This window comes from Diadema setosum, chromosome 19, assembly GCF_964275005.1.
Source record: "Diadema setosum chromosome 19, eeDiaSeto1, whole genome shotgun sequence".
NCBI lineage: Eukaryota > Metazoa > Echinodermata > Echinoidea > Diadematoida > Diadematidae > Diadema > Diadema setosum.
Window position 1 is genome coordinate 27974416 of NC_092703.1, and position 24830 is coordinate 27999245.

A 24830-nucleotide genomic window follows, 5' to 3' on the forward strand; every position below is an offset into this window, starting at 1 on the left:
AAACTAGTATCTGAATCTCACAGGGGTGGTAGCAGCAGTTTACTAACTTAAAGAATATATACTAACCACAAGAGATGGACTGCTATGCTAGGGCAAAGTGATTTGATGCTGGATTGTATGAAAAAAACAAACAAACAAAAAACATGAAAAATATCAGCGGCTAAGATGTTATTACCTTGACATAGTGTGTGATCTTGAGATATCCGTACAAGGCAATCACTCAATGAATATATGGTAATGCCCAGTAGTAGGCTACATAATATGTCTATGTCTACACATACTAGTCTTCACAATAAAAGAGTGAATTTCAATAAGCTCTATCTACCCTGTTAAACTGTAAGACAAGCCTGTCTGCCGAGCAACAGTGTTGACATGTGTGACCCATCCCCTACTGGAAGATGGCATTTTATCCCATAGAGTTAGAAAATGACATAGGCTGATACCCATAGAGTTAATAAATGACTTTAACCTGGCATCTGTTGGCAATGAGTTCACGGCAATCAAAGAAGACACCATCGAGCTATTAAAAATGAAATATCAAATCCTCCCATCATAAATGGCAGTGAACAAATAGAGTTAAAAAAAAAAAAAAAGACTCAAACTTTAATAACTAACAACACAGTAGTATTTTGTGAATTGAATGAAGACAACCCTGTTGTGTCACTGTATATTTCTACTTGCATAGCAAAGTGAAGTAACAGAGGCTCTACATCCACTGTGATATACTCTGAGTATATAGTGTGACAGTTTATGCAAACACAGCCAGAAAGAGTAAATGTAGCAAAAATCCTACCAGCTAACGAGTGACTTAAAGCAACACAGCATTCATATTGCAAGTTATGATTTTGCATTAGCTAGGCATTGTGGTGACTCTTCATTCTTCAATTGCTTCTCCACACAGCAGTGTCAAATAGAAAGCAAAAACAAATAAAAACGAAAACAAATCAAACTAGTCTGTTGCACACAAATAGTAGGGCCTATCTGCTACCTGGATTACAAAAGAAAACTAAAGGACCACAGGTAAATGATTTCATGGAGGTAGGAGTGACTGTAAAAATGACTGTATGCATGACAGGCTGTTCTCCCCTTCCATTTTCTTTTTTTAAAACAAGTAGAAAGTGGCGTAAGAACTCAAAGCATGAGGACAAAATATCAAATAGCAGATACCCTTGTTTCGTATACACTGGTACTTCTGCAATTTGGTCTATCAAAAGAGAGAAAAGCATGTGCTTGCTTGATACCTCTGAAACCTTCTCCTATCATAAAATACATGTACTAGTGGTGCTTTCATTGTTTACCATGGTGTACAGGCGACCTTTCTATAGACGTTTTCTATGCACACTCATTTTTGCACTACCAAAATTTGCAATAGCAACGACAAGAGTCATACACTTTACATCATACACTGACTCTTGTGATGAATCACAGCATTACACCCTGTGTACTTGACACCAAACATACAATAACAAGACATTGAGGGCTTATAAGTGAATGTCTTGTCACAGGAAATAAAAATATTGACAAATTGGAGCTTACAGGGTAATGCAAGCCAGAGAGAGAGAGAAAAAAGAAAAATTAAGCATATCTGATTGCATGATACGAGATAACGGTAATCACCTTGGCAAATTTCCCTTTGTTATCTTACAATACTATTCAAAGAATGATCAAAATTACCATCAATGTCCAGTACAGTACATCTGAATTGTTAGCTTATGATATTTCACTTTGTAGTACAGTCTGATTCTGGTGAGAAAATAAAAACAAGACAAACTTGTCGTAAGTATATTTTTGAAAGCTTGGCTGGCTGAGGAAATATAATAATAATGATCAAAAAATGATTGTCAAAGGGAACTGCACATATCTTTTTGACAATGGCTTTAATATGCAGCATAATTCCTCTCCATTTCCACCTTCAGAATTAAGCAAGCACATATGTCGGTTTTAGAATTTCCTCCTGCAACCAGAAAGTGAATCATATGGCCTTAAAAACCATGACATCAGTTGCAATACAAGGACAGATTTCCATGGTTAGTCCTCACAAAGCCTTTATGTTGGAAAGCTTTTTGTAAGAAAACTTTTTCTCTTCCTATTGTGAAAAAAAAGTAACCCAAAATCCCAATCCAGCTAGTGACAGTTGTCCATCGTGTCTGCCTACACCACACTTGTCATTAACATTACAGTACACTTTAAAATCATACAGTGCCTCTATGTAGCTTAATAGGTAATAACGACCAGTTCTTGATTTGGCAAAATGTAACCTCCTCTAATGCAAAACAACAGATAAGGCAGGAATTTACTATCTGAGAGCACAAGCTACAATCTATTGACATAGCATTTGCAGCACACTTATTTTTCTTTCTTTTTTTTTTTTGCATTGAAATGTACTCTCTCTAAACATCTTGTAAGTGAAGATACCATCACTATGTAAACAGTAACAAGTCTACGAGTCCATTACATAGCCTACTCCATTGTTTAGACTGTGATTTTGATAAACCTCCTTTGGGATTATTCAGGTCATAGGTTATTGCAAGAATAGATGCTGTAGAGTACATGGTAGTGAATGGCTTTTAAATGATGCAGCAACGAAGTCAGGAAGTACCTACCTGACTTTTCAAGTTGTGCTGAGTAAATGTATTGTGTTTCGTGAATAGCAATGAGCAGTTGTTCATCCTTAAACTGAAAATAAGAAACCAACACTAATGGATTATGAGTGCTCCATCACTACAAAATCGGTCATCCTGTATAAAAACTGCAGTTAAAAATGGAGGGCATCATTAGATGTAAAAATGGGGCAAAACTGCATACACCCATCTGCATCCATTTGTACCAGAATTATGTTTCTTTCTTGTGCTCCTCTGAGGTTATACTGCCCCCATTAGCAGCTGCTGAATAGTGGCCATCTCCCTGAGCACGTCTGTCCTTTTGCCCACCATAGGTGGAGCCCTTGGATGATACTGTAACAGTGAGCAAGGACTTACTGAAGGATAATACTGTAAAGAAGAATGGAGATAAAAGTTACAAAGCTCAAAAAATAATAATAATAAAACAGCAGCAATGAAGCTCATGCTTTGAATAGAATTTTGAGAACAGTAACAATACTTATTTTACTCTTGCAGTTCCAAGAAAGCTTTAGAACAAAACAACATTATACAGTCCTTCTAGGCATGGCTATGTCTAGGTTTTGTTATCTTTTTTTTTTTTCTTTTTCATGTGCAGACCGGCACGCATTCAAATCTGCATGAACTTTCAAAAGGAGGCAAATTGAAGAGCACTCACACAAGACTATTAGTATTGTGCATACTGACAATGCACAAGACAGGTATGAATAACTGGAACTTATACTTTAATTCAGGTATTTATCTCAATTTTGAAACACATCAAAGTCAGAATAAGAACCTCAAGTCTGCACCAATACCATCCAATGTCTCCTATGATATGTGATTGTCACAGTGGGTGAATATTAGACAGACACATTCAAAGGTGTTTTGCCATTTTTTGATTGTACAAAGGGTTTAAATCTAAATTCTTGCTGTTTTTCGATATTTCAGCCATTTTAAAACCAAGTTTCATCAAATGGACTTTGAATTCTTTTGAGAATTACATGCTCTTTCATATTCCACTACAGGTTTCTCGCTATCTCACAAAAATATTGGAAACCTGAAGCCCCATCACAACAAAAACTGTACCATCCTTTTAATGTGGAATTCTTGGAGAAAGGCTCGTAAATCTTACTGTAAAACATGATACATTCGCGGCATGAAATTTTCGTGAATTGGAGCCGACGGCTTTTTTCGCAGCATGAATATTTCACAAATTGCCCCTGGCATTCAATGCATATAGTGTAGACAAGATTTTGCGAAATCATGGCGCTCGTGAAATTTGTGAAATTAAAATGCACGCGAACATTCCTCATTTTACAGAAAAATGTCTCTGAGGCATACCCGCGTAACAGACTGCACAGACGGCAACGATGAGGAGGGCGGAGCCGGAGAAGAGCGTTGCCACGGCGTAGTAGGCCAGGGGCGCACCGATGAGCAGCATCCAGAAGGACATGACGTACAGAGGTAGAAGTGTGGGCGGGAGGACTCGCTCGGGATACGCTGGGTCGAAGCCGGTGAATGTATTGTGCTCCAAAAAGTACTCATATGCTCTGTCCTATACCACAGAGAAGGGGAGGGTGGGTGAGAAGAAAAAGAGAAAATATTTACCAGGGGACAATTGAATTCAATTCAGTTCAATTCAATTCAATTTTATTTCCATCAGCAAATGTACATCAAAGTGTGCATTTGTTAGTTCATGTTATTGGGCAATTAGAAAAATTACAAATAGAGAAATTGAATACTACAAAATATAAATATACAGATAACTTTATATCGAGAAAAATATTGACACTATGAAAATGTATGTTTAGATTCTGCAAGAAATTAGCTACACATTAGGATAATGTCTGACTGTGTGTGTGTGTGTGTGTGGGGGGGGGGGGGGGTGGATAGCTTTGGTCAAAATTCTTTAGCTGGTTTACAAGATATTTAAGGGCGTGGAGATCAATATGCAAGCCATGTATTTCAAAGCCGTCAAAGCGAGGCTGAGTTTTCCCCGAGTCCGAGTCAGCCTGACCCCAATCAGGTAAGTTCTGAGACGCAAACCTTTTTGGTTAATGTTTCACATTTTTATCGTTACCCAATGAATATCTTGTTATTACAGCATAATTCCACACATTTCTTATGCATACGTGTACACTTTTGGAGAAACCTTTCATGACCATGTAGGATGGGGATTCATGGGTGGCCTGGAGGGTGTTTAATAAAGCTGTTCTTAAGTTACGAACGACAAGTGATCAGTTCTGATGTGCTATTCTTATCAGAATTTCAATAGTTCAGCACACTGATCGCAAACAGCTTCATGAAACACCCCCCTGATTCACTTGCTGCCCACCAGGGTACATATTTTGAAAACTATGAATAGCACCAAAAGGTGAACATGTGCATCGAAGCATACGCTGATCAGTAATCATAGACTTCAGACAAGACTCTTTGCCTGTGTGTGCACTCACATAGAGATCACTGATATGATAAAGCTGCACACGACGCAGTACTGGGATTCTTTGAATGTATCCGAGCCTGACCAACCTTCCCACTCAATGGGTATCCCAACACTACCGGGTCTTTTACCCTCCATGGACCAACCACTCACAAACACCAGGTAAATTATCATTGGCATGTAATATGTTAACAGGTTGTCACATAGTAATAACAGGGTAAATGTCCTACCTTATCTCTGTAGAGCTCGTGACAGTACTCGGCAGTTGCGTCCTCTGAATCAGTCGGTACCTCGTCTAACGGTAACACTCTGAAAGTTGGAATTGATCAAATACATGCAAAACTCGCAGAATCCTTGAAGTAATTTCAAGAAGGAGGTGCATGAAAAGTCTCCCCACATACCTTTAAACAGAATACAGCTTGTATCAGCTACTCTTCCTTCATTGGCAGGGTAATTTATCTGTTTTAATAACAAAGTTATTTTGCCGTGATATGTGTATGTTTTATGCTGTCATTAGATAGGACAGAGTTTTGAAAGACTGCTTACACATGCAAGGAATGGCCAATATTTACAAAAAATCTACAAGCTTTGATTATCATTGTCATCTAAAGAAGAAAACATTGCCTGTATCTATACAAAGACAATGAAAATGAAAAAAATGGAAATCATTTTAATTATTCTAACAAATTTTTGAAGAATAGTTAAAACCACACAAGCAAGTGGAGTAGAACAAAATAGAACTGGATGACAATTTTTTTCTTTTGCAATACACTGGAAAATACAGTATATCTTGGTGACATTTTCATTCATCTCTTTCAGGATTGCCAACATTCAGACATCACAATTAGGGAAATTCTGGAATTCTGGAAGTCAGGAAAATACTTGTGTGGTACAGAAATTTCATAAGGACAAAAATAATTCTCAAATCAGGAAGACTTTTGCATTCTTTTGTCATGACATTGACAGATATCTAAGTGTTCAGGGAATCTCCTGCACAGTGAGAAGGACTTTGCAACTCTGCAACTTTATGATTCTCAACATGGTCATTGCATATAAATGTGAACGCGGGTGTGTACGTTTATGTAATTCATACATGTATATACACACATTTAACAGAAAACAAGACATCTATCTCGAATTGTCACCAGAATTGTGTTGTGATTTGATCTCCGATTCAAACACCCAACACATTTTCTGAATTTCTTACTGCAGCACTCACCTCACAAAAACATGAAAGTCGAATTGTTTCCCACAAATGAGGTCGTATATTGAGGGTTCAACATTATCTTGGTAAGCAATAGTTGTATTGTAGATTACAGGTACTGTGGAGAGAGGAAAACAGGGAGAAAGATAAATGCAGTGCAGGTATATCTATTTGGTTATTGTGTTTCAATGCATTTGAATATGTGACCTTGCACCTCAAAACAAACAAAAAGTCGCCAGACATGAATTTTTAGTTAAGACCATATTCTAAAAGAGCAGACTTTAAGCTTTAAAATGATGTATAACTCAAATCAAATGGACTCTCCTAACCTACCTAAATATTGGAAAGAAAACACAAACTCAGGAAAAGTGTGAACTGAGAAAAGAGGCTCTGAAGTACAGTGTCTATTCAAGCGCTTAATCTTTACCAAACCGTGCTGGCTGTGCGATGAATGGGACAAAAAATAGGAAGTAAACCACCAGAGTAACAACAATGAAGGGATTATCAGATTAAACTGAAATTTAACATGCCTCATTAACACATTCTGTCCATAACTAATGCCAACTTCCAAAGCAGTAGCACACTCCTTTTAAAAGTTATTAGAGTTGAAAGTGAAGAGTGTGGACAAGGTTTTTCAGAAATGAAAAAGGGATTCTAAAGACACACCTAATCACACTATTCTACCAAAAATGTTCGAGATAAACTGCTAAAAAAAACACTCTTTCCTGCCCGTTTTAAGATACCAAATTTTAGCATAATGTAAAAGAAGACCCGCTCTTTCATAAAGTATGAAAAAGTCAAGTTCGGCTAGGTTGACCCATTTCACTTATTTTCAGTCCTCACGCAAAATCAGTGTGTGCGACTTTATGTTCGTTTTGAGGTGCACGGTCACATATGATGTCCAAATGGATTTCAGCAAAGGCAATGATCAAACTGAAAAAAAGGTGAAAGTTCAATCAGCAGTGGACCTACAATGCATGACAAAAGTTTGAAATTTAGTAGTTTCACGGTTTCACAAAGCAGTGTATGTTAACCTCCACCAAGAAGGCTATGTTTTTGTTGGTGTTGTTTACAAAGTAACCCAGTTATAACGGGCTTTGGATGAAATTTTCATGAAAAATTTATGACGCAAGGAAGAGGTCATAACGACTGAATTTTAGCAGTGAGGTAGATTACTGTCTGGATCCAGGTTGTTGTTGTTGTTTTTTTTTTTGGTTTTTGTTTTTGTTTTTCTTTTTCTTTTTTAATAAAGGCTTCTTTAGCTCTGGTAGGGTCCAATCTTGAACCCTAGATGGCGCTCTTGCTCTTGCTACTTTCAGAGCCACTGCGTTGTAGGCCTGAATGTATGGTGGAGACAGTGACTGCTAGTTGGCAGTGAGGGTAGGCTTAGATTGTTCACAGAATCTAATAATGCAGATGATATACAGGGTGTAAATGCAGATTATAATATAGGGGGCAATCACAATATGAGTTGAAACAAGGAAAAGTAGAAATTACGCGGTGCGTAACATATGTCCCCGCCGGAAGTAGCATTTTGTAACAAAATGTGCAATATAGGTAAAAAATGAAGGTCAAAGGTCAAAGAAGTCAAAGGTCAAAATTCTGTGTAGAATTTTTGAAGCCCTCACCTAGTGCCATCACATAAAGCAAATGGAATCGAAATTGGGTTAGAAATGGCGAAGGAGTAGCATTTTGTAGCCAATGTACAATATAGGTCAAAAATTAAGGTCAAAGGTCAAAGAAGACAAAGGTCAAAATTCTGTGTAGAAGTTTTGAAGCCCTCACCTAGTGCTATCACATAAAGCAAACGGAATCGAAATCGGGTTAGAAATGGCGAAGGAGTAGCATTCTGTAGCAAAATGCACAATATAGGTCAAAAATCAAGGTCAAAGGTCAAAGAAGTCAAAGGTCAAAATTCTGTGTAGAAGTTTTGAAGCCCTCAACTAGTGCCATCATATAAAGCAAACGGAATTGAAATCGGGTTAAAAATGGCGAAGGAGTAGCATTTCGTAGCAAAATGTACAATATAGGTCAAAAATCAAGGTCAAAGGTCAAAGAAGTCAAAGGTCAAAATTCTGTGTAGAAGTTTTGAAGCCCTCACCTAGTGCCATCACATAAAGCAAACGGAATCGAAATCGGGTTAGAAATGGCGAAGGAGTAGCATTTTGTAGCAAAATGTACAATATAGGTCAAAAAATGAAGGTCAAAGGTCAAAGAAGTCAAAGGTCAAAATTCTGTGTAGAAGTTTTGAAGCCCTCACCTAGTGCCATCACATAAAGCAAACGGAATCGAAATCGGGTTAGAAATGGCGAAGGAGTAGCATTTTGTAGCAAAATGTACAATATAGGTCAAAGGTCAAGGTCAAAGGTCACGACTGAAATTCTGTGTAGAAGTTTCAAAGCTCCCATGTAGTGCTATCATATAAAGCAAACAGAATCAAAATTGGCTCATAAATGACAGAGAAGTAGCAAATTGAAGATTTTGATCACACACGGACGCACACACGGACACACGGACGGACGGACGGACACACGGACGGACGGACGGACGGACGGACGGACGGACACACGGACACACACACGTACGGAGCCCGTTTCATAGTCCCCTACTCGAACTCGTTCGGCGGGGACAATTACTGCTTGTGGAGGTCTGCACTCTCTAAGAGTCTTTTCTAGTAATACATGTAGCTACCATTTTTGCAAATTACATAAGGCGATGACGTCAAATCATCACATAAGTACTATTGACTTACCAAGAAGTCTTCATCAATTTTTCTTTCTTTTTTTTTTCACTTAAAATCTCAAAATGTCAGCTTTCATCCTTTGCGTCAAAATTTTGTCATCTTACAACCATACTGTAATGATGACTTTTACGGGTGAAGGGTCATAGCTAATAAATCATTGCACCAAAATATGATTACACTGAAATTTAAAACACAAACCAAGGGGGGAGGGGTACATTAGTTGGCAACATCATCATCTCAGCTAAACTGCATTTATGCAGTAATGACCAAAGTGACCATTCAGTGAAAGCAAGCATTATTTTCCTCCAAATTCTGAACAGTTTCTGAATTCATGTCACAATTTGATGAAGTTTCCACAAATCTGTTCATCTGATTTTTGAATGTAAGTCTGATTTCACATAGTGTCATACTGCACTCCGACAGTGCATTTCCACATCGGTATAGGCATTACATACTAAATGAACACCATGCACCTTCTCTGCACACAACTACGAGCATACTGAAGCGAGTTGTACGTGAAATTAAACAAAGTACCCATAATGATATGTAAGACATAATATTGTGTGTATGATATTTTACTTGCATCATCAAAATGATATAGAATAGAAGATGATTTGTTAGGTTAATGTAACTTAGCGTTTAATAGACAATCTAACATCAAAGCATCCTCCGATGGGTATAATAAGGGTTCAGGGAGAGCGCCTCATCACCAGTGGTGGAGATAAGAGAAGTCGGGGGTTAGTATACCTTTTCCCTTATAGGCTTCAATGCACAGGTTGAACCCCTTGGTTCTCGGCAATAGGTGATGCTTGAGACCGGGAAGTCCCCGCTGCTTGGCAAATTCTTGGCTCTTCTCGTATTTCTCTTTGGTATAGCGGGTCCCTTCACAGAAGATGAGCGTCTGAGTGGTTATAAGTTTTGGTTTTGGTTTTTGTTATGCGGTATGCGAGAGAGAAGAAGCATGGTAAGAAGCAGTTGAAGGCGAGTTCAATGATATGTTACATATCATCGTTGGGGTGGCAAGACCTTGTATCTCAAATTTTGGTGAAACTGAAAGTGACTTTTTTTTTTTTTTTTAATTAATGGTCAGATAATCAGTGTAAGGGTGGGATTTCACGGAGCACGCGAACGATTTGCGAATGACGCGAATGGCAAAGTCCAGCATTCGCATTTTAGTCTGCAAAAGATCGCCAAACAAACGTGAGGGTTCGGAAGCGTCGTCAATTGTTCGCGAATGTCGTTTTTACTTCGGCGAGAATTTCAAAAAAGTTTGAAATTTTTTGCGAACCTTTTCCGCACACTTAGTCGGGATTTGCTCGTGAATTGTTCTCGAAACTGTCTTTAAAGCTTCGTCATATGCGCAAGACCTTCGCAAGACAAGCGCGATGTTCGCAAAATGTTCGTGAAACCCCAAACAGACTCCGAAAATTCAACGAATGTCTCGCGTATGTTACGCGAAATATGCGAAGTTTTTCCGATCATTTTACGACGTAATCGCAAACTGTTCGCGTACCTTTTGAGACATTCTCGCGAACGTTTAGGGCACGTTTGGGGGATGTATGCCCTGTACGTTTTTTGCAAATAGAAATCGTAGCATACATCTAAACATCAAACAATTATTAACAACTATAGTAACAAAAGAAATTAAAGACTAGCAAAGAGAAAGAATATTTGATATACAAAAAAAAAAAAATCGCAGAATACACTTAAAATCAAACTTAAGTATGTAAATTTCATTTGAACTATAGAGATTATGTGTTGGAGGAACTGCAAAAAAAAAAATCAAATGCTTTACTAGTGGAGATACGTCCTAGGGGGAAAAAAATGTAGGCAAACACACGATAGAGAAATGAGAGAAAACGAAAAGAGAAATAGAGGAAAGAAAACAAATCAACTCAAGAAAGCTGATTTGAGTTGATTTTTTTTTTATTGCTTCCACCTCTCCTTGGTACATTTTCTCCAATGATTATTGAAAATTTTTCGTTGTTCGCATTTCCGTCGCGTGTTCTTCGTGTACGTAACATGCTGTACTTTAACAATGATACACACGACAATCGCACATACGTCGTGGGAACTTCGCACAAATTGCGCAAGAATAGTTTTCGGCTTCATTGTCGGAACACATTCGGAGAAAAACTTTTCTGAATGTTGGATTTTGTCATTCGCATCCTTCGCAAATCGTTCGCGTGCTCCGTGAAATCCCACCCTAAGTGATGTCCTGTCCAAATCCTAGCCGTCTTATCCCAAAAATGAAGCCATCACAGCATGTCAAATGAAAGGCTTTCCCATTTGATGTAGTGCGTTGGCTGTCATGTTTTCTTTTTTGGTTTTTTGGTTTTGTTTGGTTTTTGTTTTTTGCTCTCCTGAACATTTTACATTTTGTAGATACCGAGATCTTGTCGCCCCAGCGACGATATGTCCTTCAATCACAGCACCAACAAAAGAACCGTAAAATGAATTTCCACTTCTGGGATACATACTGTATACGCCGTTATTTTCGCGTACAGATATTTTCACGAATGACAAGGTCATAGACATTTTCGCGAGGTGTTGTTTTCGCGAATTGACGCCGACGCTTACGTTAATACTCCATCAACAAAGCGCAAGGAGACAATTTCGCGTGTTGTTAAATTCGCGATCCAACTGCAATTCGCGAAATTCGCGAAAATTAAACCCTCGCGAAAATAACGGCGTATACAGTAGTTTAAAAGAGTGAGCTCCAAGCTTGACCTTCAGTCACATCACCACCAAAAAGAAGCGCAAAACATGGGACCATCCTAACCCATTCAATAAGTGATTGAAATAAGAGAGAGTTAAGAGATGCAGTTTCACAGAAAAGGAAGAAAAAAGGGTTTACAGATTAGGGTCACTCAGGTGTGCTGTGCTGAAGTACCCATGAAAGCAGAGAATTCTTTCTTTTTTTTTCAAAAAGCAAAATTACCAGAATATAGTGCTTTGACTTATTTCACTTCCTTAGGAACATACAATATTTGATGAATTATACATTATCTTACAGCTGGGAAATTCTTCTTCTTTCATAATCTATCCCATACCACATAAATCTTTCCTTCGACTTTTGCTGGTGTTGTGATGGAAGATCAAATGAGGCCTCGTTACATCAGAAAATCATTATTGTGGGTTTTTGAAAATAAATAAATGAATGACTATATTTGAGTATAAAGGAAAAGCATAGTTGAAGGTACCATAGAACCTGTAGCCACTTTGGAAGCAGAGAAGCAGTTAGCAATGTATGACACGGGGATCTTTGATGAACTGAAAATGAATATATGCACCAAGATAACAGGGCTGCCAACTCTCACGCATTGAGCGTGAGACTCACGCAATTCAACCAATTTTGACTGTCTCACTCTGATAAACGAAATCTCACGCTAAACCCCCAAAATGGAATGTACATGACTACAAAAATAAACATATCTCTAAATTCTCTGATATTCCGAATATCGATATGCCCAAGCCCAAAATTTTGAGATTTTCCCGCGCGGGTGTAAAGCTTAACCAATAATAATCGTTTTCGGTTTGCGCGCAAAGACGAGCTATTGGATTACAATTGGTTTCTACCTATACCACTTGAGCGTAGCTTGTACTTTTGGCAAATTACAGTACATGTATGGCTATGACGTGTGCTTTACATCGCTTTACATACACTGTGTGTACGTAGTACGTACGGGCGCACAGCAGGCCGCCAGGCGCTAGCCAGGAGGTCGCTCCGCTCGCTCCCTCGCAGTGTCTCACGCCAAACTCTCACTCAAGGTTGGCAGCCCTGAGATAAGCCCCTGCCACCCAGACTCAAGTGTCATGTATTTAGCACACCCACAATAAATTTCTCTCATGTAATGATGGATACCTTGGGTTCATAATAGAACAGAAATGTTGCTTTCTATGCTGTAAAAATAAATTTGTTTTTCAAGTTTTATTGCGAATTTGAATAAGAACACTCTTCACCTGCAACTCACAATTCAAAAATGTCAAAAGCCCAAATAGAAAATCACAATGAAATATTCACTGCAAAGACAGGACACCTTAAACAAACAATTTCTGGGCATTCTGCATAAAGGTTTCTGAAAGAGTAATACACTGCATAGCACAATCATAGCACCACAGAGTATCCCTGCTGATCATGTTACTACGCGAAGCCTCCTCCCCATCTTCAGTCTACCATAAGGTTGGAATCATGTACTTACTACGGTGGGGAAGTGGTACGTGGTTATATTCTTCAGATGCCTCATGAGGCTTGTCTTGTCCTTGGCATAGTTGCGATTGACAAACAGCTGCTCCGTCAGGTAGAAGGACCAGCCAAAGAAAGGCACATACTTGATTTCATTCTTCATCAAACACTTAGCACCCTGCTCAAAAGAAAGAAAACAAAAGGATGAAAAATTTGAAAAATAAATGACGGTGAAAACCAATTTCAGCAACAACAAAAAAAAAGCAAAAAAAAAGAAAAAAAGAAAAAGATTCTGATAGTAACAAAATACAAAATTTTATGATCTATATCATTCCTAAACTTGGCATTTCAAGAGCAATTCATACATGAAGCAATCTCACACAAGCAGTGCAGTAACATGTTGGGCAACTGATTTGATTCACGACACTGTACTAAATACATTGTTTACATCTGAAACTTCACAAAGTTTGCCACACGACTACTCTGCTTCCTGTCTGTAGTGCCTCCAAAGCATGTGGTCATTTGGCTGTGACATGTTTGAATTGTTTGCATTTATAACAATAATTAGCTGTTAGATGGCACACACAACTTCTTCTATGCTGTGCATGTGCATCAGTGACCCAAACTTAGAGACCTTATCGAGAACTGAAACTTCAAGAAGTTTGGCCGCCAGTGTGAACAGACAAGCAAACTTCAGGAAGTGTTCTCAGAGTCAAAATTGCTGAAGTTTTTCCAGCATGACTGTGGCTAATGATGGTCTTCAATCTAAACATGATCAAATGCCTGTCACATGTGAAGGAACCACAGGGGCAATTTTCTTGAGGTGCCTTCCAGCAATGTCTTACCCTCATCATTTTGAATCTCTCAGCCAGCTGCCAGATGACCAGCCAGTCGACGTCCTGCTTGTGGTTGACGACGAGAAGGGCGTGCCTCCCCTCCACTTTCTTCAGGAAGTCATCCTCGGCATGGAAGTGGACCTTTGACCCCGACCAGTAGTCTGTCAACCAGACCAACTCTGAGCATGTCGAGAAAGAAGGGAGAAGACAAACTTTTCATCTCATGCCAGGAAATTTGACACAAAGAGCAGATGGCTACATAAATAACACCACCCCACCCCCATTCCGCCCCCTTCCAAGAACTTAATGAACAAAACAAGCTGCACAAAAGCTGTTAAAGCACGACTTTGAAATGATGTTTCCAAATGTTGCTACTATAGATCTAATAGGAGGAAAAATAATCAGTCAGTCTAAGTGGTTTCGGTCTTGGAAACTACAGTTACTGGCTAAACAAAAACTGAACAAGGTTACCTCTTTAGAGTGCCCACTGGAATCTGAACAACACAGAACTATAAACTTTTTGGTTTATGATATACAATGTCATTAGAGCATTTTCTGAAAATGAATAGTTTCCACATTGTCTGTGCCACACATTTTTAATCATTTTGCTGTCCATGTGCAGCTTAAAAGAAAATTCTAGTCAACCCAAAGAGTGGATTAGATGTACAATTGTGTAATACTGTATACGCCGTTATTTTCGCGAGGGTTTAATTTTCGCGAATTTCGCGAATTGCAGTTGGATCGCGAATTTAACAACACGCGAAATTGTCTCCTTGCGCTTTGTTGATGGAGTATTAACGTAAGCGTCGGCGTCAATTCGCGAAAACAACACCTCGCGAAAATGTCTATGACCTCGTCATTCGTGAAAATATCTGTACGCGAAAATAACGGCGTATACAGTATATGACTTTAGATTAATGTGGCCAACAAGTAATAGCTTTGTTCACATTGTCTGTAGGTACACATTACTGCTCTTAAGTAAATAAATAAATAAATAAATAAATAAATAAATAAAAGTGCATGGTGAACAATGTCCTAAAATGACACAATACTGCACCAAGTGTTGCTGTTTTTTAATGAGGCATGTCATATGCTTGACAAACAGCCATGACATTTTTTTTTTTCACACTTGAAAGTGAAACTAGACAAACACATACAGTGATAAGCAGCTTTCTTGTGAATGCGTGGTTCATTTTAATGATAGCGAGAACCATGTCCTTCTGAACGGGGATGCGTGAGCAAATCATGCATTTTAATTGTATCAAGCTAAACCACTTTTGGTCTCATGACTTAAATATTGTTTGGCCATTAACAGTTTGTAAATTAAAAACAAAAAACAAAAAAACAGCATATGCTGGACACCAATTAAACACTGCAATCATCTACTGTCACATTGACCTACTATACGCTGTTCAGAAACTATGAGTATCTAATCTATAAAGCAGCCACAGACAGATGTCTGTAGTATTCCAGGAAAATGACAACAAAACAAAAACAAGAACAAAAAAAAAAAACTAACCTCAAACCAAACTCAGTAAGCTTCTAATATCAATGTGAGAAGCATTTGTTACAATGCTTAAGTGAACATTTTACACAGAGTTGATACAGCATTAATCTTTATTCTCTTTTTTTTTTGGGGGGGGGGGGAGGGGGTGGGTGGAGACGGGGTTGAATGGAGGTACACTTATGTTGCAAACTTACACTGTAACTTACACTTTAACAGTACTTTTGAAATGTAGACATTTCATATCACAATATAGTCTAGCGGGCGACGCATTTTTAGCCTAAATCAGTGATTGGCAGTCAATAGAGGGCGCGACGATGTGGAAGTCAAGTTGACTAAAAATACGTCTAGTAAGAAACCTCCGAATAGAGGCGTGGAACCGGGTGTGGCAAGACAGTTGTCAGTCGCCAACTCTCGAAGTTTTATTGGCTGAGCATCGGATGTCAATCAAAACACGTCGCACAGCCCGAAGAAATGCTAGTCTACTCTCCTAGGTATACTACAGATAATCTTTCAATAAAAATACAGTTTGCCTCTCTCTTTCAGCTTACTACAGTATTTTTTCACTCTTCTCCATTCTTTTTGAGGTGTATTACATCTTACCTTACTTCATAGAAAAGAATGATGGCAATCAGTGCAACTGACTTCAGTTGTAAATCTATGAGGGTTTTGCACGTGGAAACTACGCCCAAATTACTGCCGAGTGCAAACCTTCAATTATTGGAGTAAAGTCTAAGTTGATATTTACTTCAATTGTACGTTTCGGAAATGTATTTGATATCGACACTCCCCTTTGTATTTTTTAACCTTGAGTTACCATATATTTTGTATCAAACTTTGTATGATATGTGTTTAGCATGAATAAAGCTACAGTCAAGACGTCAATCTCTATATCGGAGCACCGTAGACTTTAAACAGGCATTTTCTGTGGTGTTCACTTGTGATCACACTGTCACGGAAGAACTCGTCCGCGGTAACATGGGCGTCCAAGGGGAAAACAAAGAGGAGCTGTGACACAAAAAGATTCCTGCAAAGCCAAAAGCCCAGGGGAAATATGGTGCATTCTTTGCAATCATGAAATTACGAGATGCCATCTATGTGGTCCTGGCAACAAGTAATGATAAACCGATTCAATCTGATTCACATTTCATTACAAATGCATATATGAGGACATCTTTGTGACCATTCTGTTTGCATGTACAATTTAGTCCATGGGCCAGGCCAGATAATGGTACCACCTGAGGTGGCAATACCTTTTTGGTGTCATTTTGTTTATCAAGCTATGATAGCATTTCCAAATGAGTAGCTTAGTCATAATAAATGAATTTTAAACCAATTTGGTCTCGTTGTTATATCCCTATACTTCTGAATCGAGACCAACCGCTATACAAAGAAGAGCACTGTCTTCTGTATGTTCACAGGTGTTTTGTTGTAAACGCGGTGCGCTTAGTCTTTATCCAAGGCAGCGAAGGGAATATCCAAGGGTTATGATGTCCACAGCGCTTAGTCTAATATTCAAGACGGCGAAGGGAATATCCAAAGCTTATAATACAATGCATATCCCTTTATCTAAAAACAACAACAACAGAGCAATTCCTCGTGAATTTTATCATATTTTCCAATTTTTTATCATTATCCGGTGAAAACGCTACAGCTGGTGAAAACGCTACAGTGAAAACGCTAATACCACGCCAATGTCGCTTTATTTCCATCCAACAATGAAAGATAATGCAAAAACAATGTACCCGTACACTACGATACATTATAATAAATAATGTTGTAAATGAACAGAGTGATTTTTGTTTAAAACTGATGTATTTGTTGAGAGGGTGGTATAAAAACAATATAGATAATCCCTTTTATTAGGAAGTTTAAATATGATAACGGTACATTGGTCTAGATAAAGACTAAGCGCACCGCGTGACAGCTGTGGACATCATAACCATTTGGATATTCCCTTCGCTGCCTTGAATAAAGACTAAGCGCACCGCGTTTACAACAGAACACCTGTGGACATACAGAAGGCAGTGCTCTTCTTTGTATAGCGGTTTAGTTTCGATTCAGAAGTGCAGCCTGGATATAAAAACGAGACCAAATTGGTTAAAAATTCATTTATTATGACCAAGCTACTCATTTGGAAATGCTATCATAGCTTGATAAGCACATCTATGTCCGACAAACAAAATGACACCAAAAAGGTCTTGCCACCTCAGGTGGTACCAAAAACCCATTTTTCGGGTCTTGGCCCATGAACTAATATGGCTAAATTGAGTATCATCAACAAGCGAACAACTGTGGTAAAATACACGTACAAACACGTACGCACACACACACACCAACACACACACACACACACACACACACACAAGACGTATTACGCAACTGAGGCCCAACACGCAAGAGTTGTGTCCATGTCCAAATCGCTAGAAGTTACACGTGTACATGGCTCTGCTAAATAGTCTTGTGCCATTTTCGCCTGGAACATCTCATTTAGAGGTTAGGCGTGGTTGTTGAAATAACATTCACTTGACTCGACCTTTCAGAAGAAATGATTATACTCGTATTTTCTGACAAGATTTCAGAAATGATTGATATGTTCCTTCATGTCCTTTCTGGGATTCATCATTCCAAGGATCGTTAATCTGATAATGAAATCAGGTTCGTTATTCCGAAAACGAAATATTCTTCTTTTAGTTACAAAATATGTTGATGTGACAGCAATAATAAAAAGGTTAAATATTATGCAGTAAAAATTGAATGAAAACACGCACACGTATTCATGCCTACACACGTGCACACACACGCATTGACACACACAAGGACAAGTATAATGACAAACATACACAAACTAAAAACGTCAAAAATAAAGCATTCGTGTATGTGCTGATAATCCCCTTTGAAATACGGCCCAAATCATAGATCAGCCCCTTCCAACTCTCATAACTCAAATGCATCAGACAGGCAGTTGTAAACCATGGATGACAGCATGTTTTACAGTAGGGCCTACTAGTAGTCGTTGAAATAATGGTTTAGTTTTCGGCCTATTTGCACACATATAGAACGCAAGGTTTCACTTCATATCCTATTATTCGATATTATTCGATAAGTTATTACTCTACTGAGGCACTTCCATCATGACTGGCGATGTATGTGTCGCTGGACAGAATCTATAGCTTTATAGAGGATCACATTTCCATGTTTCGCCATTCGAACAAAGTCACTTTCTTTGTCAGCTGAATTGGACATTGTGAAAAGTGTCTTTTTTTTTTCAGGCAAACGTCTATCAAAGCAATGAAAATTCTGTCTTTCGTGCGCTAGCCACTAACGCAAGTTATTTATACAGATATTTGGTTGAATAGATGCAGAAAATCATGATGGATAAAGCTTGATAAGAAAAGTATTACAGTGTGCTGATAAAAGAGAACAGGGTCTTTCGCGAAGCGTAAAAGCGGTATCGTGTTTAACATCTTCTATGGAGTGAGAATGGTGAATCTCCACATGCAAGCGAAGCTTCTATCTGAAATCGTTCGTCACTGCATTCAGAGCAACAATTTTGAAAATTTCAATTCAGATGTCCTCATGCTCACTTGAGGTGCATCCATATTTAAAGAGTATGTTTTACCCATTTACGCCTATACTCCCTAGTCATATTTCACACTTTCAACAAAAATATTAAAAAAAATACTGCTGGCGCTCGCGCATTTCCAAACATTTACCTAATGTCTATACTTTGTGATGCCACGTTGACCTGCTGTACACCTGGGCCCCGTTTTATCAAGAGATAAAATCGATTTTAAATTTCCTTACCACACAGTCTGCCATAGACTTACAGTTGAAATCAACTTTATAATCGATTTTAACTCTTCATAAAACAGGGCCCTGGAAATATAACTTTAACTTTTCAACCAATGTATAACGTCCCTCGAAGCACTTTCTGAGATATGAAAACCAGGAAAATAATATATAGGAATTACCATGAGCTACCAACTATATAAGCATGTACAAAAATTATTCGTGGATGTTTGATTTGACAACCGTGAAATTGGATAAAAAATGATCATCACTTGTCTTTTCCGGCGCTTTGGCCATGGTCACATATTGTGCGTGTTATGCTTCAGTTTCGTAAGTAGGTCGTGCTTTTTTTTTTTTCTTCCTTTGCGTGTGTGTGTATGCATAAGCCTCATTGGTTATCTTAATTTTCTGCATTGGCATGCATTCGGAATGGTGAGAAAGATGTCCTCATTTGCATTTGTAAAGAAATGTGAATCAGATTGAATCGGTTTATCATTACTTGTTGCCAGGATCACATAGATGGCATCTCGTAATTTCATGATTGCAAAGAATGCACCATATTTCACCGGTGCCTTTGGCTTTGCAGGAATCTTTTTGTGTCGCAGCTCCTCTTTGTTTTCCCCTTGGACGCCCATGTTACTGCGGACGGGTTCTTCCGTGACAGTGTGATCACGCGGAACACGACAGAAAATGCCTGTTTAAAGTCTGCGGTGCTCTGATATAGAGATTGTGTCTTGACGGCAGCTTTATTGATGTTAAGCAAATATCATGCAAAGTTTAAAGGGACTGTACAGTACTGGTTGAGGTAGGGATTCATGTTTTGAACATTCCTAAGTGAGATAATGAAAAGCCTCTTATGAAATATGAAAGAGCATGTAATTTTAAGAAGGATTCAATGTTTATTTGATGAAAATTGGTTTTCAAATGGCTGAGATATCAAAAAAAGTGCTAATAATAAAAGGCGACATGCCCCAACTTTATTAGTATCTCTTTGTTTCACCTTGTTTTTGGATATCTCAGCCATTTCAAAACCGATTTTCATCGAATAAACTTTTGATACCCTTTAGAACCGCATGCTCTTTGACATCTCATAGAGTGGTTTCTGAATATCTCGCAAAACGTTAAAAGCTAAATCTTCACCTCGACCAGAACTGTACACACCCTTTAACACAAAATATATAGTAACTCATGGTTAAAAATGATAAAGGGGAGTAATGATATCAAATACATTTCCGAAACGTACAATTAAAGTAAATATCAAATAGACTTTACTCCAATAATTGAAGGTTTGCATTCGGCAGTAATTTGGGCGTAGTTTCCACGTGCAAAACCCTCATAGATTTACAACTGAAGTCAGTTGCACTGATTGCCATCATTCTTTTCTATTTGAAGTAAGGTAAGATGTAATACACCTCAAAAAGAATGGAGAAGAGTGAAAAAATACTGTAGTAAGCTGAAAGAGACAGGCAAACTGTATTTTTATTGAAAGATTATCTGTAGTATACCTAGGAGAGTAGACTAGCATTTCTTCGGGCTCTGCGACGTGTTTTGATTGACATCCGATGCTCAGCCAATAAAACTTCGAGAGTTGGCGACTGACAACTGTCTTGCCACACCCGGTTCCACGCCTCTATTCGGAGGTTTCTTACTAGACGTATTTTTAGTCAACTTGACTTCCACATCGTCGCGCCCTCTATTGACTGCCAATCACTGATTTAGGCTAAAAATACGTCGCCCGCTAGACTAATCACAATACTGTATCAAGCACTTGATTTCAGAAATGACATCAGATCACCAAACACGAGATATCACGAGCCAGTGTTACGTTCTCTCCATTGGCTTCCCGTTGAAAAGCGAATTATTTTCAAAATTGCTCTTCTTGTGTATCATGTAGTTCACTCAACTGCACGCGAGTATCTCCAGAATTCTTTATATTGTTATAACCCTCCTCGCAGACTTCGATCCTCTACTTCCTTTTCATTTCAGATACCTAAGGTTAAGCATTCATGGGGAACTCGTTCTTTCTCCTACATTGGACCAAAAGTTTGGAAAGATATCCCTGTCACTGTTCGCCAGTCATCCTCTGTGGAATCATTTAAATCATCCCTAAAAACATATCTGTTTAACATGTTGTAGGAAACAAAACAAAAGTGAAGATGTCACATAATTCCTTTTCTCTCTCCCTCTCTCTTCTTTCTTTCTTTCTTTCTTCTCCTAACCTTGAGACTAAAAGCGCCATGAGTATCTTTTGATGGACTGTTGCGCTCTAAAAGTATACACTATTATTGTTATTATTATTATTACCTTCAGCGTAAAAGAAGGCTACGAGAAACTATGGGCTGTACTTAAAACGTGAAAGCGAAAGTACAAAAGGCCAACCATTAGCATGCATCTGCCATTAATGATTAATACTACAAGAGACCAGCCATTAATTATGCATCTGCCATTAATATGACAGAGCAGAAAAGAATGGCTTCATTATATCAATACATCTAATCTGATTCTTGCTGCAAAAGTGGTTGACTCTTCATCACATGGCATTCACAGCAGAGCAGCATGGCGTGATTTTTGTTATCATGCACGCTAAGGCGGTCAAGCAAACTTTTTAATAGGGCACAATGATTTTGTGGTCCCACCGGATCCTCGTCATATGCAAAGTTTCCTGTTCCTTTTCATTTGCCCTGAAAGTCACTGTGTATTCGAGTCATGGCTTGGACCTTGCCAGTTAGCATCAGAGGTGTGTTGTATAAAACAGATACCGGTAGTGACTACTTTAATTAATCAAGGTATAGAGTAAGATTTTGCACTTGGTAAAAGCCGAGATCCTATATTCCAGAAGGTTTTACCATGATTAAAGGTATTAGCCCACATTTGTAAACCTGCAGCAATTGGTCTCATAGTTCGCATGGAGTTTGGGTATGATTGCAGTAACACCTGTGCAAAATTTCATTCCAATTAGTCCATTACTTTCATAAAAATAAATGAAAATGCACCGTAATCCGTATGCATGCGTATAACGCTCGCTAGCTCCGGTCCACGTACGTGTTACATGTACAATGTACGTAGCTACAGCTCGCGCTCGTAATTCGATTTTGGGTCGGGTTGACCCGGTTTGAAAATTGATTTTAAAACGATGATTTTCTCTCTTTTATCGAATGGTATAGACAAAGAGCGACAGGTGAGGTATGTTACTGTTATAACTTGTACTTGAAGTCATATTGGACCTGTTTTATGCAGTTTTGATTTCCGTGGGTTTGCAAATGTGGGCTAGTACCTTTAATATGGTAGATCATCTCATCTGTCCCTTTGTGTGCAACAGACACACATGTCAGGGTTTGACATTAGCGGTGGCCTGGGGCCACTAAAAATTGGTATTGGGCCACCAAATTTACCTTTTTGTGACCCAATCAGGCAACTATGATTCAAAATCAATTGCAACTTTTGCCTTTATTTTGTGCCCCTACATTCCGAACCACAAAAATCTAAGATTTAAACATTTTAGTGGCCAAATCAGGCCACTAGACAAAAAAGTTTGTGTCAAGCCCTGCATGTGGGTATGTGGGACTAGTCATTTATTACATGACACAAAGGTGGCAATGTTGTAATTTCTTTTACTCTTTTTTTTTTTTTGGGGGGGGGGTAAATAGTGAAATATGAAGGCAGACATTGTGCATAGTATTGACCAATAAGTTTCTTTCACCTACTGTATTGGTGTACCTAGATAAGCTTTTTACAGTCCATAGCATGCACAAATTATGGCTTCATAATTCCTTAACTCCTTCAGGCAGATTCTTTAGTGGGTGATGTGCAACGCCTTCAATGATTTCCAAGGTAAGAGAATTTTTACCAAATCACCTCTAGAGGGTAAGTAGGGGCAGTGATTTTCCGTTTCAAAAAATTGCCTTTTCCGTTTCAGAAAATCATGAATTCCGTTTCAACATGGTGAAAAAACGGAAATTCCGTTTTCCCATATGAATTGTACACACAAAAAATGCAAATTCCGTTTACATGTATTTGCATGCAAAAATGAACAAAAATTAAATGATTGCTATTTGAAGTTTGTTTACCTGTGTAATCGCGTATACATTCATACATGTTATGCATAGTGTATACCTGATGATTTCCAACCTCTGTACCACACACCCATGAAGACAAATGAAATGAAACATCAGGATTACAATTTATTTATTTCGACTGTCAAAACATGCACAGGGATCTCACTTAACTTTTTTCCTTGGTTGCCAGCCGGGCAACCTATAGAGTTTTTTAGGTTGCCAAAGGGTGGTTTATAGGTTGCCAAATGGCGGTTTAGGCTGCCACAGTGATAATGTTCGAAGAGTATTGCATAATGTGTAAATCTGCGAGGTTAATTATGGCGATGATAAAGAGGGCTGTTTACACTGCTGTTTACACGACTGTTTACACTGCTGTCTACAAATTTCAAAAAAAAAATATACAAAGTGAAATAAGTCTCTGAGTCTCAACTAGTGACTTACTAGTCAAGTGTTTTTATTCTTTTAGAAGCTGCAAACAGAATACATGATAATCAGTTTAATAAGCAGTGTTGATAAAAACTTCAGCACTAAAAGAACAATCAATCTATCTAAATCTTTCTTCAGTCAATACATTGCAATCCAGTTAATCATGCAGTGGGACATTACATATTTGTGTATCACTATCAAAGCCTGGCCTGCAGTATCAACAACTATCATTATGTCCTCTTTCTTGACTTGCTAGTCAAGTGACTTATTACTGTCTAGTCAAGTCTTTTTATTCCTTCAGAAGGTCTAAACAGATAAAAAATTTCAGCACTAAAGGAACAATCAATTTATCTTTCTTCAGTCAATAATCCAGACAAGAAACTAGCACTCATTTCACTCTGATCTTTCCTCACTCTGGCCTCGGGTCCCCCCCCCCCAAAAAAAAAAAACAACAAACAAAAACAAAACAAAACAAAACAAAAACAAAAAAACAAAGAAAAAAAACCGAGGAAACACACACACACACACACATTGCAACACAACAAAAACCTCTCCCCTACACCTTCCCGATTTCCGTGTTTCTGTCAGGTGAAACGACATGTTCAAATACAAGAATAAAACAACAGTAGATATTGATTGAAACTCGACACCCATTCATGCCAGCCAGGCCAGGCTGCCATGTAACTTCAAAGCACATTCCGACAGCTGGCTGGCAAACCACATGGCAGAGGAATTTGCGCGCGCGTGTAGATTGTAGATTGCTCGACTGGAGGAGGGAGGGCCTGGGAACAGCCCCTTGGTGATTAGTCTGTGAGTTATCAATAGCAGACCTTTTGAACAATTGCAAACGTCATGATACTATTTTGTCTTCCTTTTGGACTGAAAGGAAAACATCAAAAAGACGAGTTGAGTGTCACAAATTTTTACATAGTCATGTAAAAAGATTACTACACTCATGTCATGGCAAGAAATGAATCAATATTCCAAGACAAATACTGTTAAGGTCAGTAACTTGTCCTGGATACTGGTTACACTTCATATTGA

General features: G+C 38.4%; 1 protein-coding gene across 1 annotated transcript in view; it reads right to left on the reverse strand.

Annotated features, from left to right (window-relative positions):
* Positions 1-545: 545 nt before the first annotated feature.
* The window catches only part of LOC140242635 (1-acyl-sn-glycerol-3-phosphate acyltransferase gamma-like), a 29802-nt gene continuing 5517 nt past the window's right edge, over positions 546-24830 (reverse strand). Inside the window, exons 2-8 of the mRNA XM_072322390.1 lie at positions 14019-14188; positions 13190-13351; positions 9735-9888; positions 6260-6362; positions 5271-5349; positions 3942-4155; positions 546-2990 (exon numbers count right to left, since the gene is read on the reverse strand). Coding sequence (XP_072178491.1) covers positions 2833-2990; positions 3942-4155; positions 5271-5349; positions 6260-6362; positions 9735-9888; positions 13190-13351; positions 14019-14188 — 1040 coding nt within the window. The 3' untranslated portion in view covers positions 546-2832. The remainder of the gene's footprint in view (positions 2991-3941; positions 4156-5270; positions 5350-6259; positions 6363-9734; positions 9889-13189; positions 13352-14018; positions 14189-24830) is intronic.